Source organism: Madurella fahalii (genome assembly GCF_045866475.1).
Source record: "Madurella fahalii IFM 68171 DNA, scaffold_1, whole genome shotgun sequence".
In the NCBI taxonomy this organism is placed as follows: Eukaryota; Fungi; Ascomycota; class Sordariomycetes; order Sordariales; genus Madurella; species Madurella fahalii.
Window position 1 is genome coordinate 4,509,968 of NW_027263971.1, and position 27,242 is coordinate 4,537,209.

Consider the following 27,242-nt stretch of genomic DNA (forward strand, 5'->3'; position numbering starts at 1 on the left):
TCTCACACCCCAATGGGATTTACGATACTGCTATGGAATACCGGAGGAAATAAACTAACCTTAGAGATGCTGCTGGAAGAAGCCAAATTCGACCCCCTGGCTATCCAGGAACCGTGGGTCAACAACTTTACTAAGTCAACCTACTGCCCCCAAAGTAGCCGATACTATCTGGTCTTCGAACCAGGGGGTAGAGTAGCTATCTTCGTTAATAAGAGGATCGATATCAGCTAGTGGGAATATGAGTTTTCTAGATACTGGTACCGGGTACGCCTTAGTAGGCAGGGAGATAGGGAGACCTCGAGGTCTGGTCAGTATATAACCCCCCTTCAGTCAAGACAATACCCAAAGAACTACTAGAAAGGCCAAAGCTAGCCTACCTAGTAGTCCTTACAGGCGACTTCAACCTCTACTATCCTCTATGGGATCAGCTCGACCGGTATGACCTAGATTCCGAAACCCTGCTCTAACTATCAGCCTTTTGGGACCTCGACCTTATTACCCCCTGCAGTACTATCACCCGGGTCCCCCGAGGAAACCAACGAGGTAAGCCTTCGACACTCGACCTCGTCTGGGCTTCAGGGGGTATCCAATACTCCTACTACGGTATCGAGGAAAAGGGGAAATCGGACCACTTTCCCTAGGTCTTTGAAATCCTTACCTACCGCCTACAACTACACTAACAACTATATAACCTCGGCGGTAGAGGCAGCGAAAGCGTCTTATCATAACAGAAAAGTAGTTAAAGCGACGACGAAAGAGAGAGAATAAGAGAGAGGGAGAAAGAGAGGAAAAGAAAGAGAATAAGAGAGAGGAAGAAAGAGGTAAAGACAGGTAGCGAGCTATATATAGGAGTAGAGTAAAAAGTAAGCGAAATAATATATAGAAAAGGGTATGAAAAAGAAAGATTTTAGAAAAGATAGGAGAGGAGAGGGATATTTATACCCGAATGAAGAGGGTTAATATATATCTATAATTTACAGTTATATATAAGCTATATAGCTGCGAAAGCATATATATTATTCAGGTTCTACAAATGAGTAATATATAAAATCGGATAGAGATCCAGATAATTTAATAATAATTCGGTACGTATACCGAAGCTAGGAAAGTAGCGTACCGGTACCGTAGAGCCGTATAACCTACTAACCAAAGCAGTAACCGAGATTTTGCCGAAAACCTCTCGAATATAAAAACTTATTACCCCTCACCAAAGTCATAATTCTTTCTCAATACACAACCTCCAGGGCAAAGAAGCCCTATAAGTACAGCGCTTCAACCCTTACCTAATCTTATGCTGTTCGAACAACACTCGATACCTACCCGATATTATCCCAACCACTATCCTTCCCCAATTTCAAGTAATGTGAATCTGAGGACAGGTTCTATAGAGAGGAGGATAAATTATAATAAAAGCTACTAGGCAAGACCAGAAGAACCAGCCAAATAAGGTAGATAAGAACCTATAGGAAACCCTCTTATACAAAGAACTTCTAATCTATAAGGATCAGTCTCTCTATAATTGATAGGAGGCTGTTTACCAAGATATCGCTTACTAGTCCAGGTCTTTTCGGTATTAAGATATCGTAACCCATCTCTCTCAACGTATTCCTAGAACAACCCCTTTACACATATAAAGTTTAAAGCCTAGTATTGCCTAATACATAATACACTATATATTATATATAGTAAGTTAGCTTATATCTTCTACTATCTTATAGTCCAATAAAAATCCTTATTTATATAGGGTTAAGAACTCTTTATATAACAACCTGCTCTTCAAATAGACCCAGATTCTAAGAGTTAGTAATAGTATCTACGCGAAAAAGAATTCTCTTATATCGTTACTTAAATGTCTTCTAGGGTACTAAATCTGCTTTATAGCTATAGAAAGGGATAGTTTCTTATTACTTTCTACTACTTAAAGAGTAAGCTATATTATACTTTATTTCGTACGATAGATATATTTTGTTATAGAGAAATTTGCAATATTATACAAGAGTTCAATTAAAGTAATAAAAGTAGCTATTTACTATACAATTATATTAATAATAGATTAAGATAGAGTAGTAGTAGACGAACTATTAGGAACTATACTAGTATAGTAGCTTCTTCTAGGGTAATATTACTATAAAATACAGTCGACTTAGTTACAGAGATCTAGCTAGGTAATAGGAAGCTAGAACCTAGGGTTGTATCTAGAGGAAAGTAGGTTGTAGCAGCTATATTAGACTAGAAGCAGGGTATAACTTTAGGGAGGTCCTAACTTATATTCATGGTATAGGTAGAACGTAGGTATTACTTCGATAGTAAATCTATTGGACTATAGTTAGAGTATAGGAGAAAGCTATAGATAGATTACACTAGTAGAGTGCTTCGGCTATAGCATAGCTAAATAATATCGCTACTTCTTTAGGGCAGTATTGCTCCTAAAGAGCAGGGTAGTCGGCTCGAGAGGATAGATATATACGTTAGTCTTCTAAAAGAGAGAGAACTATATATATATAGTTAGGCCTCTAGTAGAGAGCTTAAGGTACAAACCTTAGGGTTCTATAGCTCTCTATATATATCTAACGATAATAAAAATATTATAACTTGACCAACTAACTTATCGGAAGGCGGGAAGAAAAGTATAGGTCTCGGGTGGGGACCGGCCAGTCAAAAAAAGGGTGTCCACTACTCTATATACTCTGGATAGAGCAGATATAGTAGAGCGCTCTATACGCTCTATAGAGATCAAATAGAGTAGCTACGAACGATATCTATAAAAGTCATTCCTTAGATACTTCTAAAGGACTCAAGGAGTTCTCCAATAAGCAATATAACTTATTAGCTTTACTACCATTAAAATATTACCAGCACGATTGTTATAAACCTATAGGCTTTACCGAATCCACTATCCCTTAAGTTAAAATACCTTATAGCATCCGCTTAGACGTTAAGGACTATAAAGGATTCGTTATAAAAGACTATAAGTTATAGGAAACCTAGTAAGGAGGTTAGCCTTTCCTCCCTAACTAGATATCCCTATAAGGCACATCTTCATTTATAAGCTTAGGTAATATGTCTATAGAGATTATAAATCTAGGGACTTTAAGGTTATTAGACCGACCCCTTTTGACTTACCTATCTAGCTAGATAAGGCTATACTATAGTCTACCCTATATTTAATATAAGGTTTCTAGAGGTATAGCTCGACTAGAAGCTCAATTAAAAGGCCCATAAGTTAAAGGTAGTTGAGAAGTTGAAAGCCTAGGATTTTACTCTATCTAGAATAGCAGCTAAGACCTAGAGACTAGGTCTAATTTAGGCTAGAAAGGTCTATACTAAGTATATCCGGAGCGCTATAGCTTTTAAAGCTACAGTAGGTGGTCAAAAAAAACGCCCAACCCCGCACTTGGCACCCAAATTCCAAACTTCGCCCAGACAACCTACAACTTCAAGGTGGCTGTTGTTTCCACCTCCCCCATTAAAAAAGCCAAATATAAGCATACTACGCCTAGAAAACGCAATAGAATCGTTGCCTGGTACGGATCTGGAATTACTGCCTGTGACGTGGGTCTCTGGGAGGGGGTTACTGAATCGCATGTGCGGGACGTTATCAAACGCTTCAAATTCCAGGGCCATGGGGTATCTCGACCTAGCCGTGGCCAACTATCTAAGCTAGGAGAGCGCGATCGACGATGGATATTGCGTGAGGTAGCCAAAAATCCCTTCATTCAAGTCGAAACCTTACACTGTACTACCTGCCCTCACGTTCCCGTCATACTCTCTATCAAGATATCTTAAATCTCAAAGAATCTCTTATTCTTTAGCTACTACACGTCTATATCTGTCAGAAAACTACGCCTACGGGAGATTTGACTAGTCCAAATTGCATAAGGATAAGCCAAAGTCATTTTAGCACCGGATTCTCTTTACCGACGAGTCGACAATTGAATGTGGAATAGGTGGAAGAAGGTACTAGGTTTTTAGACCTAAAGGTAAGATCTAACCTCTATCTTAAGATAAAATTTCTTACTCAATATCTAACGGATTTACGTACTTTCAGGTTCTCTTGCGATTGATCCTATCTACGTATAAGCCTATATCAAGAGAAACCGCCATTCGCAGATGTTCTGGGGTGCAATTCGCTTTAGAGTAATAAGTGAGCTTGTCCCTAATTATAGGGACCCTGATTCGAAAGAGGAGGCGTTACGGCCAAAGTCTATAAGGAAATCCTGGAAGAAGAGCTCCTTAAGCTCATAGAGCCTCGATTATCTTAATGTAAGACAACGCATCTATCTATACATCACAGTTACTCAAAGACTGGCTTTGAGAGATGAGGTTCGAGGTCCTAGACTGGCCACCTTACTCCCCTGTCTCAACCCTATCGAAAATCTATGGCATATCCTGAAAATGAGGATTGTTGAGAGATATCCTGATCTGGGCCTGTTACCAAAGAATGAGGAAAGTCTTCGGAAGCTCTGTGAGGTAGCAACAGCAGTATGGTTGAATATTGGGTAACAGTTGGTAGACGACTTAATAGATTCGATGCCGAACCGGGTTCAGGCAGTCTATGACGTAAAAGGTTGGGATACTAAATACTGATAGGATCATTGTATTTTCCTAACTTCTAGCTTTCAATTGAACTAAGTTGCACTGATTTTGCTTAGATTTGCGTTTGCAATAAAGCGTTACATTAGGAGTATGTGGTGTTATATCCGACTTAAATGCAGGGTTGGGCGTTTTTTTTTGGCTACCTACTATACTAACTATCACCGGCCTATAATAGTTAATAACTAGCCCTAGGGTATAGCAGCTAGGTTGATCAAAGTCTAGTTAAGGAGCCTTAAGATAGTAACTAGGGCCTATAAAGCTACTCCTATCTAGAATCTCGAAACAAAGACTTGGGTACTACTACTAGACCTATATTTCAATAAAAGGCTTACAAACTTCTTAGTCTAGCTACAGACCCCTCTTCTATAGGCTAGGTAAGGCTAGAGGTCCTAAGGCGTCTACTAAGCTCTCTAATCTAAAGAGCTTATAATAGACTATATAGGAGGTTCTAGAGACGAAGGCAAGGCTATAAGGTCCTGTTACTATAATAGCTGATAATATCTGAAAAAGCCGCTAATACTATTAGCTAGTAGGTAAGCCAGGGGAGGGAACAAAACTAGGACTAGGAGCCAAATTAAGGACTTATAGCTAAGGAGGCGTTGAATAGAGTTTAGGAGATATACTGGAAAAAGGATGTTAGAGACTAGCCTACTAGGCCAGCTGATAAAGGTCTTTCTAAACTACTGTTTACTAATAAGGCTCTCTAAAAACACTAGGACCTTATTAAAGCCTAGAGCTCCCTACTAGTATAGACGTGGATAGGGACTATCGGCTTCCGGGACTTCCTTTTCCAGCAAGGGGTTCCGAACCTCCCTCCTCCTTACTATAGCTATAGGGAGGGCTGAGAAACTGTAGAACACCTTGTTATATAGTATCCAATACCACCGAAGTTTAGAGCCTAGCTAAGGTCAGGAATTCGAACTCACCGGGATCTTGGCCTTATATTACAGGGCTAGGGCTCCCGGAACCTTAGGCTATTAAAGAGGGTTTTGGGCTAGCTGATGGATTCGGGCCACTTGATGGAATACAACCTAGCTCGACAGCTAGAACTGGAAATTGAAGAGGCTGAAGAGGAGGAGGAGATAGTAGACGAATTTGAAGTGGAAGACTAGAAGTCTTTAGAGCCTAGTATAAAGCCTTCCTTTCTTTTACAATTAACTAGCGTCTAATATAGTTACTTTCCTATTATTTATTGATATAGATTTTGCACCTGGCTTTTACAGCACGGTTTTCCTATGTACTTAGTGGTAGAAGGTCTGGCATACCCTATTTTAGGTACAGCGGTGTAGGAAGAATAATAATTTATATAACCATTTCTATAGAAACTATATAAGGTATATAAATACTTAGGTTGATCTCGAGTAGATATAAACGCTGGTATAAGGTAGAGATAGGAAGTAACAGATTGATGGTTCTATGTCACAACTTAACTAACTGACCTATCGGAAGGCGGACAGAAAAGTGTAGGTCCCGGGTGGGGACCGACTAGTCAAGAAAAACGTATCCAGTACTCTATATACTCCGGATAGAGCAGACAGAACAGGGCGCTCTATACACTCTGAACAGAGTAGATAGAGCAGAGTACTCTATTCACTCTATATAGAGCAAGGAAAGCAACTACAAACGATATCTATAAAAGTTATTCCTTAGGTATACCTAGAGGACTCAAGGAGTTCTCTAGTAAGTAATATACCTTATTAGCTTTATTACTATGAGATATTACTTATGCGATTATTGTAAACTGTGACGAATCCTTCGAGGTCCCTAATGTCTAAGAGGATTCTACAAGGTATCTTAATCAAGGGATAGTAGATTCGGTGAAGTCTGAAGGTTCATAACAATCATATAAGTGATATCTCAAAGGTAACAAAGTTAACAAGTTATATAGCTTACTAGAGAACTCTCTAAGTCCTTTAGAAGTAACTAAGAAATGACTTATATAGATATTGATTCTCGTAGCTTCCTATAGCTCTTTTAGAGCCCTAGAGAGTTGAAGCTTTCTATAGTTCTTATAGAGCTATATAAGATCCTCCTAATTAGTCTATCTTTGAAGCTTTTATAGAGCTCGATAAAGCTCCTCCTCATTGGCTCTCTTAACCTAGTTTAGCTCTGTCTCTAGAGGTAAGTCCGATATAGGATTCCTTCGTGTTATTTGTAATATGATATCCCTCCTTTAAGGTTGATATCCTGTTAACTAATTTAGTATTTTTTAAAATAGTTAGCGTTATTTATTATTATTTAATAAATATTCTTCTTCCTATACTTTTCCTTATTCTTATTATAGCTAACTATATTTATAAAGGAAACTATACCTAGTACTATCATTACTTTACTAAGACTTCGGCTACTATCAGTCTTCTAATATCTAAATATTCCTTTTACCTAGAAAATAGTTCTAAGTATCTAGCTTTTAGTACTTCTAACTGTTATAGGCTATATAACTATATTAACTATCTTTTCTCTATAATATATAGGGAATTAACCTTTCTATTTATAAATATATTTAGTATATTCTATATACCTATCTAACTTTTTTCTATAGTTTACTCCTTTATATCGGAAAAAGAGAAACTAGACTAGGAGAAATAGAAGACGTTAAGTAAATTCCTATAACTTAAGTATTAGACTTATTTACTAGAGAAGTAGGTAAAAAAGGTGATATCCTACGAACTCTAGGACATTTCGAAGTTAGAAGAGTCTAAAAGACAGGCTACTAATGTGCTACTCGAGGCCTCTCCTAGTACTATTGCTATTATAGGTGACCTAGGCAGCTTATTTAAAGCCTTTCTATCTGTTCTATCGGGTGATCTAGGTTCCTCTAATAGAACTCTTATAGTTTCTTAAGATAATTTAAGTTTTTAACTAGTTTCTATAAATTATCTTTATATTTGAAATCTAGCTACTTAACTAGATATTTGTAAGATCTAGAAGATCTTGGAACCTGATTTATAATCACTATATGACTAATATATATTCTTACGTAATTATTACGCAAAGAAATTCCATTGGATTCTATAAGATTCCATAGGGTTCTAGAGGCTCTACAATGATTATAAATCACAGTGAGTCATTCGATGAATTACACTATTAGTCATATAGAAGAAAATTCTAGAAGACCAAAGCTAGCTCTATAATACGGCTATAGCCCACTTGAAGATAGATTTTAGATTTGGATATACATGCAATTCTGAATAATACAACTATCTTCAACCTACTTCTACTGCTCCTACTACGTTACTACCATTTGTCGATTGCTTCGTTATTCTATCTTTACTTCCGTTACCTCTTACAATATTCGAGTTACCTATCGACGAAATGTAAGTCAAGGATCTCCTCTATATCCTACTCCTTCTCCTTATCTTCTATATCGAACTATATTACTAGCTAAATACCTTTAGGTACTAGTTTTAGAAGTAAGATATAAAAATATTAGTTTATAACTCTATATCTAGAGGTAGTAATAGTCTATAGTTAGATATTGTAACTTATTCTTCGATCTTTAGTAGCCTAATTTTTTTTAAAGTCGAGTTTCTTAGTTATTTTATATATAAATTTCGTAAAATAAGATAGACTAGGTCGTCCCTCTCTAGATAAGGTCCTTCGAGCTTATTTTTATTATAATACTTCTTTATTCGCTATTAGATAAATTCTAACTACTCTTTTAGGGTTGTATATAGTATATATCGTTACATAGAGGCAAAGAAGGCTTCGCGGAAGGTACAGAGGAACTCGAGCTTGCTGATGTAGTTGATATGCATACGTATTAAGCCTTCGATTTGATGACTATACGCCTGCTTTAGCGGTCTAAAGCAGCTAATATCGAGTGGCTGGCACTTGTAGGAAGAGTGTGCAGGTATATAGAGCGTCTTGATGTTGTTATCCTAGCAGTAGCGTTCGAACTTGGTCGAGTAGTAGCTCTCGTGGCCGTCGAGGATCAACAACCGGTATGTGCCCTTTGTACGGGACTTTGAATAGCAGTCGAAGTGCTTGATCTAATCGAGGCCTACTTCATTGGTAGTCCAGCCATTGTTAGTAGTTGCGGTGCGCCAGATAGGTAGAAGGTTGGCTTCGGTATACCAGTTGGTAAGATAGTACTACCTAGCTAAGATGATAAATAGAGGGATAGCCTAACTAAGAGTATTAACTCCCTGGATTACTATTACCCATTCGTGATTACCAGGCTGGGTTAGCTTTGCCTTACTACGGCTGTCGGAGGTCGTAACTACTATAACCGTGTAGATAATACCTATTATAAACTCAGTCTCGTCGAAGTTGTAGATATCGTTGTCTAGAATCCCGAACTTGGCCTTAGTATTCCGAACAAGCATAAACCACTAACCAATAACCTTTAGATCCTCGCACTTGGCCCTCTGGTAATCGTACCGACGAATAAAACGTGTCTTGAGCTCTGGCTGGCGGTTGACAAAGTTGGAGGCCTAGTTCTTGCCAACAGGGGACGCGTCGCGTACGCGTAGAAGTTAGTTGGCCATATCTTCCATACCCTGCAGTCTAGGTGGAAATGCACGTGCAACTAGCTCAACAATATATTGAACAATAGCCTGCTCTTCGGAATCCGTAAGCCTACGCGAGTTAGGCGTGGTATTATATCTTGCAGGCCGGCCTTTAAGACGGTGGCGAAGTATTGCTTTTAGGACGTCATATAGCTTGGCTGCGGCTCGGATGCTAGGTATCTTATTGTTTTTAACGGCTTCGAGGGCTAGGATGAGCCTGGCTTCTTTTGAAGGATTACCCATAGCTTGTAGTAGGAAAGAGTAAGAAAAGGTGGAGGAGACGCGTTGCGGTGGACCCTGCGTCGCTCGCTTATGTGCGTCGCTCGCTTGTGGATCACTGTAACGAGAGCCTCTTAACGGAATTAGGACGACCGGGCGAATGCCCCACAATAATGTCACGTTACCTGGTAGATAAGAACTCTGCGTGGCAGCTGCACACACGGGGGAACTTCTGATCCGTAAGGATCAGTCTCTGTCAATAGAAGGAGGCTGTTCGTGAAGACTTCTACCCATAATCGTTAACTTATCGGTACTGGTACATCGTGTCCCAACTCCCTCAACGTACCTGTGAACAACTCCTTACAATCACGTTATGGAACTGTCACATGTGTTGTTTTCTAAGCATAAGTAGGTCTACGGTGCGCCCTCTGCCCGGAATCCGGAGCGAGATTGTTCCGAACGCGTGAAACACCGGCTGCTGACTGCAATGCGCTGACGGCGAAATCTTTGAATTTCTTGTGCGTGCGGGTGGGCGAAGAGCGATCTCTACGACATTTCGATCCGGCCCCCAGCCGACCGCGCCGAGCATGAATAGACACTGACTTCACTCCCGCTTGGTTAGCAATGAAGTCGCTCGTCTTCCTAATCTCCACCAACTAGTTGTGCGGCTCGGCGGCTCTTCAACAGCACCAATAGTTCGCTACGGTTAAGAAAGTCGCTAGTGTACATAGACTATGAGAGATGTGGAAATTTAGTGTCCTTGCCGAGAATTCTTAAATAACGTCATTCGTTAGTGATCCCGCGGTCCCAGTTCCCTCAAATCCTGTTTCAGTAAGGAGAGCGCCTGGGGGAATCTGGATGTGAGGTTGCACGGAAAAGGAACCGGACGACTGCAGCGATGATTAGCCCAGGTTGCGATCAAGAGCCATCGGACAAATAGCACTTACACCACAATGCCCTCGTCAATACATCCGTCCACATCAAGCCCAACATGTTGCCCGTCCGGCCCACGCTCCCCGGAGATATCCGTTGCCCACGCCAGAAGCGCTATGTTAATAAAAAGCATCTTGTTTGCAAAGTGCCGTCCAACGCAGATGCGACGACCAAACCCAAAACTGACATGACCCTCCTCTTTAGTATCACCCGGCGCCGGCTTGATCTTACCGGTCGCTTCATCCAGATGCCTTGCGGGGTTAAAGTGTTGGGCATCCGGTCCAAAAGTCTCGGGGTCACGGTTGATGGCCCATACGTTTGGAACAAGCATCGAGCCCTTGGGAATGAAGTAACCGTCATGCCAGATGTCCTAGGACGTTGTTAGAATCTATGGCGCTGGTGAAAGAAATAGGACCCAGCTGTACCTTGGAGGTTGTGTGTGGGAGTCCAAGCGGATCGATGGGTCGCCATCTGATGGCCTCCTTAACCTACATCACCGTTAGTGGAAACCTCCAAGGTATGGGCACTAACATACCATGGCTTGTAGATACGGCAGCCTCTCATAATCATCGAAATTGGGAGCCCTATCCCGACCTACGACACGATCCAACTCTTCATGTGAGCGCTGTTGGACCTCTGGATACAAGATCATTGCCATAAGCCACCAGCTCAGAACGCCAGTCATTGTCTGGGCACCGGTGCTACATATTGTACTTGTTATTAGCCGAGTATATCGCGCGAGGGGATCGACTGAGACGAACAACACCACGGCAGCCAACCAATATTGTTCCTCTTCCTTGAGGCCAAGTGATTCTGATCTTTCGATCAACGTGCTCACAACGCTAGGGCACTCGACGCCTTGGTTCTGCAGGAACTGAACTTAATCCTCGTGCACACAATCTGTGTAGTGAAGGTTTTGTTACCATCAGCTTTCGAGTCTCGCTTAACAGGCGCTTGAAGGTTGCCGAGTCGGTCTGAAAAGCTTGCCCGGCGCGTCTCTTCCACGGAGACATCCTGTACGTATAATTGGTTATCCGCCCAGTACACAGTGCCACCAATGCCCGAGGTAAGCGCTACTCACCACCAAGGGAGATGTTTTATCCATGGTAAGACCTCTACTAAATGAGCACCAGGTGTAGCAGATCTAGTCAATCTCCCGACATATTCATTCAGCGACTTCACATCTGGGTCTGTGTCAGGGTGCACTGCCGTCTTGCCGTACACCATCTTAATTGTAGACGCAGCCACTGCCCGTTGAATATGCTCGTACCACCCTGTCTTCGTAGGCTCAGTAAGAGTGTGGGTAGAGAGCGCAAGAGCCTCCTGGTAGAGAGCAGGCTGGAAGAGGGGAGTCACTCCAGGACGGAGCGCATCTTGGGATGCCCGACGCATTCAATGCCATACGCCGCCAGGGTTGAGGAACGGTAGCATTAGTTCCCCTGTCATGATGCCGACGACGATACTCCTTGGGCGACTGGAGGTGACGGCCGCCTTTTGATTTAATAAAACCGATGCGGCGGCGAGGCTGTTCAGTACGATAATGTGCTGACCGGCGAAATAAAGGTGCATGATAGAGTCTGTCGCAAGTCAATATTTTCTCTGTGGATACCGCGTGGTGCTGATTACCGTACCGTATTTCTTTTTCAGAGCAGTGAAGGTAAGCCACCTGTCTCCTATGAGCAGGGGCGCGTTGCCCAGGATCGGGATGGCTCTCGGCCCCGGCGGGAGGTTTTTGCAAGACCCATGCGACCAGTTGCGTAAGATAACGGCGGTAACAACGAGCAGGCCCAGCAGTGTCACAGCCTGGGAGCAGGAGACGGCGTCTCGGACTGACTTGTGAGAATCCATGACCTCGGTCCAGGTAAATGGCAGTGGCTCAACTGGTTGAATGCTGGGTACTCGCTGGCGGATTATTCGTTGAGCAAGTGCGTTGATTCCTCCCCCTCCTGGAATCGAAGTGTTGTTTCTGCTGTCTAATAAAGTTGATCCCAAGCATGGACATCGTCATGCCGGTTGTCTAATTCCCCGAGAGAATCCTGCATGGCCTTGTCGCGCGCCGATAACCAGACTTCACCGCCGACAACCTTACTTACACCGCCAAAACGATGCAGCCGGAGCTAGACACCGAAGAGATGGTGCACGACGCCCATTTAGGGAAGTATAGCAGCTCCTTCGGGTTCAAACCATGCGGCACACCTTGTTATAAGCAGATCATTTACGTATTCCATTCGTACCATATCAGATTCAGTTGGACACTGCCACCTGGCACTAATCATGATATTGTGGGGACGGAGTCGGCAAGGGCTTCGGAACCCCGGGATGAACAGGATCCCAGCAACGAGATAATGTTTGGTGATGTCGTGGCAGCCGCATGAGGAAGGAAGGACGAGGACCCTGGAATGGATTAGGGTTGAATCATGGCCATCTAATATTCTCAAAGGGTTGAGTCAACTCACCTAATATCCTTGCGGGGTTGAATCAGGCCATCTGATATCTCTGTTGAGAGGTGGGTGGGTAGGACAAGGGAGGTACAGTCAGCATTGGGTCTTTGGCTTTGCTGTATTGCATCGTGTACACGGGCGGGCCCATTCCCAAGAGAACGGGGGTCGAGAAAGGGAAGCCGAAATGGCTTTGGCGAATTCCGGTGTCACATCCATTTTTAGTACCGGCCCAGCCAGATAGCGCAGTTCACGTTACGTTTCCTTCAGGCGTGACATATCGTAGGCCGCCCGGTGGGCGTAATTGGGTCAGTGCCGGCTTACCCTAGGGGGCCATAGATCCATGCTCTGTAGCGTAATTTCACTCGGGGGCCTCAACCCGGTAACAAGGCCCCAGTGTCTATGAGTGGTCAAAGTGAGCAAGTCATGTTTCCATGGTTTGTTGGTGGTCTTTGAGATCTTTGCTCGAAAAACAACCACGGCTATAATTGCCCTGCCCACGCACCATATTCAAGCCCATGGAACCGACCGGCATACCACCGCAAGGCTACTACTACCTGCTCTGTCGACATCACCATCTCTCGTCATGGGAATCGTCTACTCTGCCCTTGCGGGCCTAATCACGCCGTACATGCCGAGGCATGAAGCCGAAGGTGACATATGTATCCATATCCCTGACACCCTAGCCCACTGGCCGTGGCCGAGAGATATCAACCCTCATTATGAAGAGTGCAAGGCCGTGTCCGATGCTTGGATCCAAAGCTTCAACGTCTTTACCCCCAGGGCCCAAGCCGCTTTTAACAGATGTGAATTCGGTTTGCTTGCATCATTGGGATATCCGAAGTTGGGCAAAGGTACCAGCCCCCACACTGTTGTGCGTGATTCCTTCGGGGTCTAACAATCTACTAGAAGGATGCCGGATTACCTGTGATCTTATGAATCTCTTTTTTGTCTTCGACGAAAAGTCGGACAATTCGGACGAGCATGAGACACGTTACCAAGCAGACTGCATCATGGATGCTCTCCGTAATCCGCACAAGCCTCGACCAGAGAGTGAATGGGTTGGCGGGTTGATTGCTCAGCAGTACAATCTCCCCATCCCCCGTTACCACAACTCCATGCGCTGGAATCCGCGAGCAGAGGACTTACCCAAGCTTCTTTCTCTAGGTTTTGGCAAAACGCCATCAAAACTGCCACCCCCGCCTGCCAAAGACGCTTCATCCGCTACTTCGAACGCTACACGGATGCAGTCGTTCGTCAGTCATCCGACCGCGACCAAGGCCACGTCCGTGACATCAAGAGTTACTTCTCTCTCCGGCGTGAAACCATCGGGACGCTGCCTTCCTTCGCCCTCATCGAGCTCCATTTCAACATTCCCGACCACGTCATGGAACATCCTACCATCCAGCGTCTGACTGACCTGTGTACCGATATGATTAGTATCGGGAACGATCTCTATTCTTTTAACGTCGAGTGGGTTGTTTCACTTAGTACCTACCTGGTGTTCTTGCTAACAGGTTATTGGTAGGCAAGCCCGCGGAGACGAAGGCCACAACCTCGTCACGGTTGTGATGAACGAGCTCGGCCTCTCAGTGCAAGAAGCCTATGACTGGATCGGGCGCTATCACGACAGGGTCGCGAACGAATTTCTCGCACTGTACAAGAATCTCCCCTCATTTCCCGAGGAAAACGAAGCTGTCAATTGGGAGATTCGTGAGTATGTGTACGGGCTGGGGAACTGGGTCCGGACTAACGAACGCTGGAGTTTCGAGGTTTGAAACCCTCCTACCCCTAAGTCGTCGTAGCCGTCAGTGTATTGATTGGCATTTTAAAATAGGGAGGACGCTACTTCGGTAGTGATGGTCTTCGCATCATGAAGGAGAGGATGATTGTTTTGCTTCCCAAGAAGCGAGACCAGCAATCGTGCCAGAGAGGGTCGAAGGAGGTTTGGATGTAGGAGTGGGCTCGGGTTGCAATATCTGTCGGCCTGTGAGCGGGTAATGGATGACTGGATGGGCGTTGCCTGTCTAAGGGTTTGCATCCCATTCGACTGCCGAGGTGAGGGAGGAAGGAGGGGGAGGAGGGGGGGAAGGGGGCGGTTGGGGGGAAAGAGGGACCGGGAAGAGGGCGTTATCTGGTTGTGGCAGCTGGCGTGTTGGCACGAAGGGAGGCTAAGGGGTTGGGCACATATTTTCTCCAAGGTATTTGGTCATTGCTTGATGCATAATTACTTACACCACCCATGATTTCGATGATCATCCTGTCTGCAAATTGTCGCCCGTGCTGGTTTCTGTCATCCGCCGGTCCCGTGACTCCGATGACCGTGGAGAGCTGAGGTCCGAAACCGCATCCTCCGGGTCCCCCGGCTTCCGGCCCCAGACAACATAAAACTTCTCGTAGAGGTGCGTCCGCTGGCCTGCCAGATCCTTCCTGACATCGATAAGGGAAAACTAGGTAGCAGTCAGTAATCAGTCCGCCTCCATATGCGCCAGGTACTTCGCTAGGTTCTCACTTCGATCTGTTCCTTCTGCATCCCCCGGACACGGTGGAATAGCGCATAGCTTAACCCCGACATGCCGTCGTCGACATTGCGATGCCGCATGTCGCCAATCAGTTTCAGGTTCCGGACGCGCGGCCAACCGTTCATAGGAATTTTATACACCTTCTCGTGAACATCGACAAAACCAGCATCGATGTATCACTGCTTGATCATGGGTGTGACATGCAGCGGGCGGCCCGCGGCAAGACTCGCGCCGCAGAGCTCTGTGAACCACCGCTTTACCGCGTTGTCCTCCGGAACGGGGCCGTCATCGCAGTCGACGTCGATGTGCGGCTCCTGCGACTCCATCCAACCACCGGGCCGCAGGCGCTCAAACCCCCTCCTTATTACGGCGGCTATGTCATTCCAGCAGCCGATTGTGACGCGGAAGTGGATGTAGTCAATGTTGTACCAGTCTCTGCCGTTTTGCCATTCATCGTTGCTAAAGGGGCAACGTCAGCACCAGGTAGGGAAGACGGGAGAAGACAGACGCACGCGTCGTCAACGTAGAACCTGACGCTTGGAGGCACCATCTCGGGTTGCACGGGGGATAGGTCCGTCCCTATAATGGATGTGTTGGGGAATTCATCCCCTATTTCGATGGCCCAGAGGCCCGTCCCGGTGGCGATATCGAGTATCTTGCGGGGCGGGCTCTCATGCGATAGCGGTGCGAGGTAATTCCGGCCATCTAATAGAGTTTTTATGATGGCATGCTGGAGGTTCAGTCGGTCCAGTTCCGGTTCGTCGTTTGGGAAGTGGTACGCTGTGGGAAAGTGTGTGGTCAGTCATGGACGGGGCGAGTTAGAGCTGAGCTGGGGTCTCCTGACAGCCACCATGGTATGCGTGATATGTCCTGCCATTTTCGCTCCAGTATTCAAAGATACTCTCGGATAAGGATGCCGTGTCTCTGTGGCGCCATGGTATATCAGCACCGTGTCAGTGACGAAGAAATGTAAGAGCGTGGGGCACTTACGCCGATGCCCTACAATCCGGGTCGGACTGTGTCCGTCAATGTCAGTGAGCGTTCCTGGTTCTGGCTGCAACTTGTCGAGACTTACATCAACCTCAATCTTTGCAGAATAATCGAGGTAGTATTCGAAGGTGAACTCAAAGTCGTTCAGGTTGCCGCCAGACGGACGGTTTATGCCGGGGAGGTTCTCCATCGCGAATGCTCCGCTGGGCTGGGAGGTGGACGTATGCAAGGAGGACAAACCAGACAGTCGGTGAAAGCCCAGCCCATTTGAGACGGTCGACCCGGTGGGTTGGGACCGTTGGGTCGGGGGCCCAATTATCCGGTTCCCAAGCGGCGAGCCCATTCACTAGCCAGTATTGAATATGCCGTCTGATCATCCCGGGCGGTGAGGTGGGTTTTGCTGCGCGTGGCGTCGTTTCCGTGTCCCGGCGCCATGGGCCAGCGTGTAACGTGTCACACCCGGGCACGCAGTGGCTGGGATTCGCCATGGCTTGGCACAAACTAGCGTGGATATTGAATGCTGGAGATGGTCCTGTCGGTCGACGGCTCCTTGAGTTCCAATCACTCCCATACTACCCAAATTGACCACTGCTTGACGCATCGTCACAGTACGGTGGGATCTCGGCAATGTAGAGTCAAAGGGAGGGATACGCGGCAGCGCGAAGCCGATCTTTAGATGATGCGTTTGCGACAACTCCCCGGGGCACGACAAAAAAGCCACTGCGGACCGGTGTGACTATTACACGGGAGCCCGGGGATTCTCACCACCTATGCCCCGGTGGGTGTTGCTTGCGAGATGGGGATGGGCATGAATGGGATTGGAACTCGACTAGTGTAGCCACCCTTATCTCACCGTCATTGGCTGCACTGCTAGGGAGGACTGGGAGCTTGACCGCAGCTACACCGCTGCTAGCTTTTCGCGTTGTCTGGTTTTTTGCCCCAGCCCGACCCAGCGCCGTGGTTCGGGATTTGCGCCGGCCAATGTGTTGGCGCTCGCGGCCCACAGTATGCGCTTCCCTGTTCGATTCTGCGCGAAGGCATTGAGTTTTATTATGTTACCAAACCGGGCTGAAGGGGTTGAATGTGACTCGGTTGTGTGGTGTAGGCGGATCTGTCAACGCGCCAGAGTTTCCCTCTTGTCCCCGCAAAGAGAACCGTTCCGGCGCCAAGTTCCCGTCAGCGGGGAATGTGGGTCAATGGTAAACGAAATCAGACACAAAGGAACTTGTTCTGTTTGTTAATGCCGTCCAAGCACAGGGGTGCTAAGCCCGAGACTCGGGAAATCGCATCTTCCCGGGCCGAAGAAGCAGTTCCAGCACCCCAAAAGAATTGGGATAAAGCGTATATTGAGCGGCTGGATCTTCCAATCGCCCCGTTCCTCATAGATGCGTAGTTTTTTTTTTTTCGGGATGGTGATTTTGCTAAACAAGGTTTGGAGTGCGCTGGGTATGGGTAGTGGTGCCGCATCTCACCAGTTCCCGAAAACCCTGTTAGGAATCTAATGATTTATGGATTGGGGCTGAAACCTACATATTACACATGCACTCGGGTACGGATTAGTGCCTGCATAATGTCACCGTGCAACGGCGAGATAACGGGTGCCAAGAGACCGCAGGCCACAATGCCGGATCGATCCTCTCCCAAGAGGCCGTCTCCGACGCCCAATCCGGCGCACGTTACTAGCAAGACAACCCTGCCCATATACTAGTAAATTGAGACTTACATTGGGCAAAGTAAGTAAAGTCTACCTAATTAGTAACAATCTACACCAGCGTAAACTCCACTGGTCGCCATCGCACAGCCACTAGACACCGCTTTGTGAAGACATGCATATCTCCGGCTCGAGTTTAGAAACCACATTCTCGGCAACTCTTGATTCCAGACGATGGGTTAAAGGTACGCTTGTCATATAACGTTAAAGCCATCATGAACACCACCGTGGCATGGGATGCCTAAGTGTTACCCGCTGGGTCCAAATGCGACACCATCGTATTTTTGCATACAATTTTTTGTTACTGTCTGGGAATGACTACAACCGAGAACGCAGTTAGGCTACCCCATACGGCTAATAGTACGTATGCCAAATATCAACACTTTGTAAGTAGGAAGATGCAAGTTTGTGTGTTCGTTCTTTTTTTTGGTGGCAACTTTGCCGCCTGCAATTCCCCCCCACCCCCCCCCCCCAAGCCGGGTACCCTAGCCAGGGAGAAACATGATACATGATACCACGTACTGTACCTCCCCAGAGACGCCAAACTGGTCCCTGGTCTTGGCTGGCGCCTGGTCACGTCATGAGTGCCAGGTCTGTGTGCCTCGCGAATCCTCCCCGCAGAGACAGCAAGAGGTTGCTGACAGGGGTTCGTAGGCACCAGCGGTTTGGCGGGCGACCCCTCTCCCAATTGTATAGAAACACCAGGGCAAGCCCTTGGTCGCTACGTGAAGGTCTTCTGGCAACTGGCGGCTTCCCTAGGGGTCCATTGTTCCTTGTGGGCAAGGCCGTGTCGGGCGGGGCTTCGCTCTCCTCTCTCCCATTCTGTGACTTGAATTCCGTAGCCATCCTGATGTTCTCCATCACTGCGCTCGACTACCAAGAGCACATTGACGTGGTCATGGTCGTGGTCGTGGTGATGCAACCGGCTCCCGCCGATCGTTTCGACGCCAGCGTTATCGTCGTCGCCGCCAAGCGGGCTGTAAGATTCGCCAAAACTTATGCTGGATTCACAGAGTACATCACTCGGGGCCAACGGTGACTTTCAGGACTCGACGCCTCGGGGGAATATTGGTGACCCGAATATCATGGCATTTGGGATGTTTCTTTTTTTTTTTTTTTTTTTTTTTTCATCTTACTAAGAACTACGTGCCCCATCCCACTCTTCCCCAAATTCTGTGTGGTCAAAGTGCTGAAGAAAAGAAATCTAACTAATCGGAGAACTGGTAATAGTATCCAATACTTTCGGTTACGGGATGATCTGAAGTGCAAGGCCAGCCACTGCATTTGTCAATCCTGTTCTTATGTATTGGCAAGTGTTACCATCTGACAAGCGACCCGGCAAGGTTGCCTAATCTGCAAATCCCGACAAATAGTTCCTCGCCAACCGCGACTGAGCTCCGTAGTACAAGCGCATCGGTCGACCGCCCAAATCGTTCCACCGAGTATCCAAGGAGGAGGTGTCTCCGGTCCCGCCGAGGATGCCCGACAAAACACTCAGGGTAGTTACATACGCTGCCGGGGCCTCTCTCGCGGCAATCACATTGGTTTACGTATTTGGTCCAACATATTTCCTCGACAGCGACCGGTCAAAATCCTCGAGTGGCGCATTCTCGTCACGAAAGAATGGCGTCGTGGGCCTCTCGAACCCTGCAAACGATTGCTTCATCAACTCGGTACTTCAAGCGCTCGCTGGCTTAGGGGACCTCCGCCTCTACCTGATCCAGGAGGTGCACCGCCGCAGCCTCGACGACGATTCAGTATACGGGCAACCCGTGCCACCGGGTGCATTGGTTGGGGAGGAGGCTGGGGCAGCCCCGCTGCGTTTTGGCAAGGATATACCACATTGGAAGCTGGAGGGACTGCAGAAAGGGAGTGTGACGAAGAGCTTGAAGGATATTCTGGACGCCTTGAACGAGCGACCGATATATAAGAAGACCATATCCGCCGCTCCCTTTGTGAGAGCGCTGGAGGAGGCTTTTCGACAGCGCATCAGCCGACAGCAGCAGGACGCGCAGGAGTTCCTGCAGGTGGTGGCGGAAAGGCTGTGTGACGAGTATCATGCGGGACGGCGGGCACGTTCTTTTGCCAGACAAGTCACAGTCCTGCACAATGGGCTACTTCCAAGGACGCCAACTATCATCGAGCCTAGCAACGAAGCAAATGCATCGTTGCAAGGTTTCGCGAGCCAAGCGACGCTTTTGGTCCCGGATTTGGCAACCGGAGCAGCGCCGGCCGGCGAGGCGAACGGTCAGGATAAAGAAGAGGAGGATGGGTTCCCTCTTGAGGGCAAGTTCGAATCACAGATCGAGTGCCTAACTTGCGGGTTCCAGCCACGGCCCACAGAATCAACGTTCTGCACCCTGACGCTTAATGTGCCGCAGGCCCAGGCAACCACGCTGGGTGCGTGCTTTGACGGCATGTTTAAGACGGAGTATATCGATGACTTCAAATGTGAAAAGTGTCGTCTTGTGCACGCTCTGCCGTTCCTCGAGTCAGAGGCGCAACGATCCAGTTCGGAATCTGCAAGAGCAAAGGCACATGCGGCTGTGGAAGCGTTACGGCTCGCCATTGACACCAATCCCGAGAAACCGCCCGAGGACATTGCGCTCCCTGACATCCGCCACGCACCAAAGCGCAGAATAGCACGGCATATCCGACTCACCAGATTCCCAAAGATCCTGGCCATCCATCTGTCCAGGTCCATATTCGACGCGAGCCGCACGTCGCTAAAGAACTCTGCAAAAGTGGCATTCCCAGAGCACCTGCCACTAGGTGGGTTGCTCCAGCAGCGAAAATACAAGCTGCTTGGTGTCGTGACACACAAAGGGAGCCACCACAGCGGGCACTACGAGTCCTTCCGGCGCCAGAACGTCTACCCGCCTTTTTCAAACCCAAACACCTTCCAGCCTTCTGGGGTATACAGCAAGGCCGCCAGTCCAGCGTCGACGCCCCGGATCAAGGCGGTGCGCGAAGATCCAGATGGGAACACCTTGACTCCAACACGATATTCGTTGGCCTCCGGATCCGGACCCAGTTCGTCAAGGCCTTCCCTTGACGCGGCAGCGACTCCTGCCGGCGACCCGGGTGTTGTTCACGCAGACGTAGGTGATAGGGGGGACTCCGCGACTTCGATATGCCTCTCTGCTGCCCAAGGCGCCGGAGAGAAGAATTTGGATAAAACTAGCGGTCCGGCGTCGGTCGCGGCGTCTCCGCAGCTGGGCCCCTCCAAAGCTCCTTCTGCCGCCCCGTCCCCGGCTGGAAACACTGGTTCCGACCATGATTTAGTTGTGCCGGCGCAGCCCGCACCAGCTGCAAAGTCTAAGCAACAGCGCAAGCCCCCGGCCCGATGGTGGCGTATTAGCGACGAGAAGGTTAAAGAAGCCAGCACTCGCGACGTGCTCGGCATGCAGCGGGAGGTATACCTCCTTTTTTATGAGCTCGAAAGAGCAAGCTAGCAGCCATGACACTCCTGTGCTGCCATTCGAGACCGGTCGTCGGTATCAGAACTCTTTATGCTAGATGCATCATAGAAAGCGTTAGATCTTGCGGGTCGGGTTCCACATCCGGCGCGGCCAGGCCGGACAGTGATGGAGGGTGCCTTAGTCCTTGTAACTTTACACACATTGCATATCCATGGAATTGGCTTAGTAGACCAGACCGCAAGGCCCGCGCCATTGGGCGTGGGGAGTGATAGATCTTGTTTCGGCATGACTGAGAAGTGCCATATTATATTTCATGCCCCACGGGCGGACTGGCACGCGCCTATGGCTCGAAGGAGATCGACAGAGAGAACCACATAGAAATGTCAAAAGTGTATTGATAAACGAACTCTGGGGTCGAACAAGCGGCATCTCTTCAGTGCTGGGGCCCGGCAGCATATGCAGACAACGGCACATCGTCACCGTTTCTACCAAAGGTGCGGCTGCCTTCCAAGTTCACCGCTACCGACACCGCGGCACCCATCTCGGCCACGGGGTTATCATTGTCCCAGCAGCTCCCTTGCGAGTTTCCCTGCATCCTCCTCGCCCAATGGGGGCTCATTGCGCACCGCCTCTGCCTTTGCCGGGTCGAACCGCCAAAGTCCGCCTGTCTTGTCAGCGTCGCCATGCTCCGCCAGGCCCACAGCTGGCCCTAGCTTGGCCAGGACTTGGTCGGGTGTATCTGTCCGAGCAGTGAAGTACCGCCGCTGCCATGTGCGGCCTTCAGCCCTCTCCTTCGCGCGCATCTCACGCTGCGCATTCTCGATCTTGCCCTTCTCCACACTGACTGTGTCAAGGTCGCCCTTAGCGATGGCAGCTGCCACTTTGGCCCAGGCTCGCCTCGACTCGAGGGGGTGTTGGGCCTCAATCGGTGCAAGGTTGAGTTCGCTCAGAGGCGACTGGGCAGGATCCCAGATCTCGACGAGGTTGTCCTGGCTGTTGTATTTGGCAGGCCCAGAATGAATTTCGAATGTCTTGGTCCACTGGCCCGAGACGTTGAACAGCACGTCCTTCTCCTTGCCAGTGGGGTACAGCGTAGCAGTGAACGAGTTCTTCTTGCCGGACAGCCAGCCTTTCCCACTGTAGTCAATCTTGGCCGTGAAGCCGGTCGAGGAGGTGATGTAGGAGCTGCCCTCTAGCTCAACGAAGGGGGACCCGAATATGAGCCCCTCGATGTGGAGGGATGGGAGGGTGATCAGGTAAGTTTCGCAATCGGATGATGATGGGACAGGGACAGTGAGAACAGCATGGCCTATCTGCTTAATGTTGATCGTCTTCGAAAAGGATGCCTTCTGGGCGTTGTACCCTTCGAGCCGGACGCCGCTCGGCAGGTTAGTGATATTGTATGCAGTCGCCGGTGGGTGATGGCTGTCCTCGAAAGCGCACGTTGTCAGTAGGACTGCCATATGCCGGAGCTGACGTAAGGGCGGGTAGATACGAACCTGACCTGCTCGCTGATCAGTTCAGTGGTCCCAGCATCGTCCTCCCACTTGCCCAGGAAAAGTTCGCCCAGAAAAGGGTTGAGCGGCTTTTTCTCATTGCCATATTGCTCGCTCCGACTGGCGTACTGCTGCTTAAGGGTGGTCAAGAACCACTTCAGCACGAGGAGCGCTCTCTTGGAGGCATTGGGCTCCTTGGCGGGGGCGATAAAGACGGAGGGATGTTCGCACCAATACGAACTAAACTCGGTCAGGCTGGTGGATGAGAGAATAAAGGGCGGTGCTGTGAGGCTGGAAAGGTCTCCGTTGAAGGAGGCAATGGACTGCATCGAGACGACGAGTTAGCAGGCACGACAGCAAGTTAACTGCGTTGTCACGCTGTGGATAAGATGCAGCTAGCTTAGGGAGGAAGGGTTCGAGGTTGGCGTACCTTGAGGAACGCAGTCCAACTGCTCCCTACAGCAGCTTGTTGCGGTGGTGTTGGGGACTCCATGGCTTCAGCCAACGCGGAACGTCTTTGGTCTAGTTGCAGGGCTCTTTCTCCGTAGCGGGGGTTGGCGATGCGGCACCGGCTTCGGAGACCTCAGCGGTAATGGGTCACAAGGAACAGTTGGATTTGAAAGGAAAATTGGCGGTTGCGTAAGCGCGGTTACCGGGAACCTACATGTGGGATACCGGCGCGCCGTCTCAATAACAGGGCTTCCCGGGCACAAAGGCGGTGGCTCGTCGTTCGCAGAGATGTCGAAAGATGCCGGAGCCAAGGTTGCAACTTGGATACGGACTTGGGGTTGTGGGGCATCATTGCTGGCGGGGTTTGGGAGGCGGGACGAAATTCAGGGCACCTCCGGTATCAAACCCCTGTAAGTTAACTGGTGGACCGGGGCCCTAAAATCAACACCACCACCTTTTGACGTACGATCATCCTCTCTGAACGCAAGAGCACGGCACACAGTCATCGGACGGTGGTTGAGCGGATTGGCCATCCGCATACGATTGTAGGTACTGCCTTGTGTCCTCAACCCGGTCGGACCCAAGGGAAACGGGCTGGCTGCCTGAAAGCCCTCCACTTTACACTACATGTGCAAGTTGGACCGGGCGAGGGCGTCCAGCCCGCCGACCGGAGCGCGGTAGCCCATAGAGAGCAACGCCTACTCACCGTGCCATCAAATGCATGGTTGCGGGTCGATACCTCATGCTTGAGCTCTGCTCAGCCGGCCCTCAACTTCGTCTGCCCACCATTCGGGCCAGCCGACGACCTTTCTGTCCCGCCTTGCTGCCTCTGCGCAGAATACCATGGCGTGGCTACGGATGACCTCTTCTAGAGTGCAGCCGACCAGCTCCCTCTGCGCTCTGTCGGTAGACCACCCATGGTTTTTGACCTTGTCAACAGCGAGGATGAACTGGCGCGTCAGGCCAATATCACCACCACCGTGACCTCTGCTCTCGATGCGGGGATGATGCACCGTTGTCTGCCCCGTGCGGAAATCCTCGACGGTGATGGTGGTGGAGTCGGCAAAGATCTCGCCATCTACCCCATAGAGGTGCGTGTATCGGTCGCAAATCTTCTTCGTATGCGCCACCATGTGGAAGGTGGCTGTCTTAGAGCCACGACGGGGCTGATACGCAGCAAGTTGGTCCGGCGCCACACATCCTTCGGTTGAGGACGGCGGGCGCGGCAATGGGTCGTCATCCCAAGTGATGGTGACCACCTGCTCGTCGCACACGTCGTTGTCGCTCTCGTAGACACACCTGCCGAACCAGTTCCGCCGAGCGACCTGCGAGGATGGCGTGCTCGTATCATAATCGTTGGCAAGTTCGATGAGTAGTGCCTGAGTTGCCTCTGCTTCGCTTCCGTAGGACTCGATGTCCGGAAGGACGATCTTAACTGGCCACGCCTTATTACCCGACCCGAGGCCACTCAGCTCTTTACCGACATAGATGCGCTTCGCCGAGTATTTGCAGGATTCCTCGACAGGGCACGATAGACAATTCGTAGCACCACCAGCTGTAACCGGTTTGCGGCTCCTCTTGAAGTACTGCAGTGATCCACTGCTGGTGACGGTGGATGGCAGATGAGGGTGGCTATCCTGGGCCGAACAGTCGACCGGCGAACACAGTAGCCACAATAGTACGTCGATGTCATGGCAGCTTTTAGTAAGTAGGCTCGGGGCCGAAGTACTCTCACGGCGCCTGGCCACTCTATTAGCCGCTGCGTTTTGTTTTCCATCCAGTGTAGTCGGGCCACGGGGTAGAGGAAGAGGCCGCCCCCGCCGGAGACATTATTCACCCGCCGTGCCACCAGAACACCAAGCCGTGAACCTGGGGTTTCCATTGTTACATACCAATTTCCCCTGACATAGCTGTGGGCGAAGTGCCACCAGCCGACAGGCTCAGTGTGGACGACGGACAGGATATCCCCGATGACGCCGTCTTCGAGAAGAAGCTTACGAAGTAGCATGTTGTGCGGGCTGTACCGTAGAACATGGCCGATGGAGAAGATAGCCTGCTGGCCGTCGGCAAGCTTGTTGGATTGCAAAGCGCCGTACATTTCGATGCAATCCTCGAGAGTGGTTGCCAGCGGCTTCTCACACATGATGTGCAACCCGCCCAACTCGGAAAGCGCAACCACCACTTCTCTATGCATCTCATCCAAGACGCAGACGAAGGCGGCGTCTACGCCAGGAGGCACGTTTTGTTCGCCTGCTTGGACACGGGCCCGGCGGCGTGTCTCATAGGCGATAAAGTCACGCCAGCCCTCGAACGCAGCCCCCTCGGGGGATGGCGCCCCGGAGCCCCAGATCATAGTTTCGCCAAAGTGGCTCCTTTTGTAGTCATCTGGCTCAGCAATAGCGGTGACCGCCCCGTTGCTTGACGAGCGCACGGCTTGGGCGTAGGTGAAACCCCGGGAGCCCGCGCCAATTATCAGGATCCGTGGCGGACTCGCCGGAAGAGGCGGCGGCGAGAGCCGGGCTGCTCCATCGGCTTCCGGCTGCACGGTGTCTTCAGCAGCTGGCATAATAAATCAGGACAGGGGAAACAGCGCGTCTAGTCAAATGTTCGCGCTCGCTGCGAATGGTGAGTGAGCAGGAGCACGTTGCTGATTCCAACGACGCTTTGAGAGAGGTTTGGGGGGGAGGGCTGTCCGTGTCTTTCAACACAAGCCGTGCCTCACATACCTGCTAAGTAGGTACAGCCGAGGTGTGTAATGTTAGAATTCTGATTGGGGGCCTCTAACTCCCCCTCCCCTCGGATTAGAGATCAGCCAGTCAAATGGCTCGTGGGCTTTTGTTGACCATCGTCTGCGGCATGGTGTTCTTAGTCCCACAGTATATCTGCACGCGAACCACGCACGGTGCCGGACCTCCACCCTACCTTACCATTGCAAGAATGCCTCAAGTACTATTCAAAGGCTTTGCAATCCTGCTCTTAACTGGAAATGTCTGCCCCCGAAACCGGGCTCGGGGCCGCCTCTGCCTCGCGCCAAGATGCTCTGGTCTGGATCGACTGCGAGGTAACTATTCCTTATCCCGGGCCAGGCCGGTAGACATCACTAACTACCTACCTATTTGGTCCAGATGACCGGCCTTGACCCAGACAGGGAAGAGATCATTGAGATATATTGTCTCATCACGGATGGCCAGTTGAATCTACTCGACAATTCCGGCTTCGGCGCGGTGGTGCACCAGACCAGGGAGCGGATGGAGCAGATGGATGAATGGTGCACCCGCGTTCGTACGTACAGGACTCCCGTATGATTTTAGAACTACCAGAGCTCTCCGCTCTCCGCCCTCACCGGTTACGCTATGTTTCGTTCTGCGTTTTTTTTGGCATGAGAGAGTGGACGACTGACATGCTTCGCCGGTCACAGATGGCGAGAGCGGCCTTACCGCGACTGTCATTAATTCGAAGGTGACCCCAGAGCAAGCAGCCGATGACCTCCTGGCGTACATCCAAAAGCACGTTCCCGCCAGAGGCGTAGCACTCCTTGCTGGCAACAGCGTGCACGCCGACCGGGCTTTTTTGCGAAAGGAGCCTTACAGAAAAGTCCTTGATCACTTAGACTACCGTATTTTGGACGTCAGCAGCTTGAAAGAGGCTGCACGGCGATGGTGGTATGTAGTTATCGACGGCCGCTGTTGCCCAAAGACGCTAATCGAGTCAAACAGTCCCGAAGTTGCCTCGGCCGCTCCCCGCAAGAAATGCCTGCACGAAGCAAGGGCGGACATCCTCGAGAGCATCGAGGAGGCGAGGTATTACAAGACGGCCATTTTCCAACCTGGCAGGACCTGATCCGCCCCCTTTATGCCGCCTGGTGCCCGTGCCCCCGGAGATATTTCGTGAGCTCAGAGAATGGAATGTAAAATTCTATTACTAAACCTGACTTTGGTCCAATCCCTCCTTTTC

General features: G+C 49.4%; 7 protein-coding genes across 7 annotated transcripts; 3 read left to right on the forward strand and 4 right to left on the reverse strand.

Moving 5' to 3' along the window:
* Nucleotides 1-13,328: 13,328 nt before the first annotated feature.
* On the forward strand, nucleotides 13,329-14,654 carry AGR7 (Delta(6)-protoilludene synthase; the record flags this gene model as incomplete). Its single annotated transcript, XM_071056811.1, has 5 exons — nucleotides 13,329-13,551; nucleotides 13,607-13,781; nucleotides 13,865-14,170; nucleotides 14,226-14,469; nucleotides 14,535-14,654. The coding sequence occupies 5 exons, from the start codon at nucleotides 13,329-13,331 to the stop codon at nucleotides 14,652-14,654; spliced, it is 1,068 nt and encodes a 355-aa protein (XP_070912912.1).
* A 298-nt stretch (nucleotides 14,655-14,952) lies between these two features.
* On the reverse strand, nucleotides 14,953-15,344 carry MFIFM68171_01390 (uncharacterized protein; the record flags this gene model as incomplete). Its single annotated transcript, XM_071056812.1, has 2 exons — nucleotides 14,953-15,147; nucleotides 15,210-15,344. 2 exons carry the CDS (start codon nucleotides 15,342-15,344, stop codon nucleotides 14,953-14,955), a joined length of 330 nt encoding a protein of 109 aa, XP_070912913.1.
* A 51-nt stretch (nucleotides 15,345-15,395) lies between these two features.
* Nucleotides 15,396-16,399, reverse strand: MFIFM68171_01391 (Putative Trans-aconitate 2-methyltransferase; the record flags this gene model as incomplete). Its single annotated transcript, XM_071056813.1, has 5 exons — nucleotides 15,396-15,678; nucleotides 15,732-15,999; nucleotides 16,064-16,143; nucleotides 16,210-16,235; nucleotides 16,295-16,399. 5 exons carry the CDS (start codon nucleotides 16,397-16,399, stop codon nucleotides 15,396-15,398), a joined length of 762 nt encoding a protein of 253 aa, XP_070912914.1.
* Nucleotides 16,400-19,398: 2,999 nt separating this feature from the next.
* On the forward strand, nucleotides 19,399-21,375 carry MFIFM68171_01392 (Ubiquitin carboxyl-terminal hydrolase; the record flags this gene model as incomplete). Its single annotated transcript, XM_071056814.1, has 1 exon — nucleotides 19,399-21,375. One exon carries the CDS (start codon nucleotides 19,399-19,401, stop codon nucleotides 21,373-21,375), a length of 1,977 nt encoding a protein of 658 aa, XP_070912915.1.
* A 524-nt stretch (nucleotides 21,376-21,899) lies between these two features.
* kes1 (Oxysterol-binding protein 4) lies at nucleotides 21,900-23,331 on the reverse strand (the record flags this gene model as incomplete). Its single annotated transcript, XM_071056815.1, has 3 exons — nucleotides 21,900-22,767; nucleotides 22,842-23,161; nucleotides 23,269-23,331. The coding sequence occupies 3 exons, from the start codon at nucleotides 23,329-23,331 to the stop codon at nucleotides 21,900-21,902; spliced, it is 1,251 nt and encodes a 416-aa protein (XP_070912916.1).
* Nucleotides 23,332-24,028: 697 nt separating this feature from the next.
* MFIFM68171_01394 (Putative oxidoreductase YjhC) lies at nucleotides 24,029-25,854 on the reverse strand (the record flags this gene model as incomplete). Its single annotated transcript, XM_071056816.1, has 2 exons — nucleotides 24,029-25,028; nucleotides 25,181-25,854. The coding sequence occupies 2 exons, from the start codon at nucleotides 25,852-25,854 to the stop codon at nucleotides 24,029-24,031; spliced, it is 1,674 nt and encodes a 557-aa protein (XP_070912917.1).
* A 420-nt stretch (nucleotides 25,855-26,274) lies between these two features.
* Nucleotides 26,275-27,128, forward strand: rex2 (Phosphatidylinositol 3,4,5-trisphosphate-dependent Rac exchanger 2 protein; the record flags this gene model as incomplete). The annotated part of the gene is made up of 4 exons (XM_071056817.1): nucleotides 26,275-26,349; nucleotides 26,414-26,570; nucleotides 26,707-26,950; nucleotides 27,005-27,128. 4 exons carry the CDS (start codon nucleotides 26,275-26,277, stop codon nucleotides 27,126-27,128), a joined length of 600 nt encoding a protein of 199 aa, XP_070912918.1.
* Nucleotides 27,129-27,242: the final 114 nt, after the last annotated feature.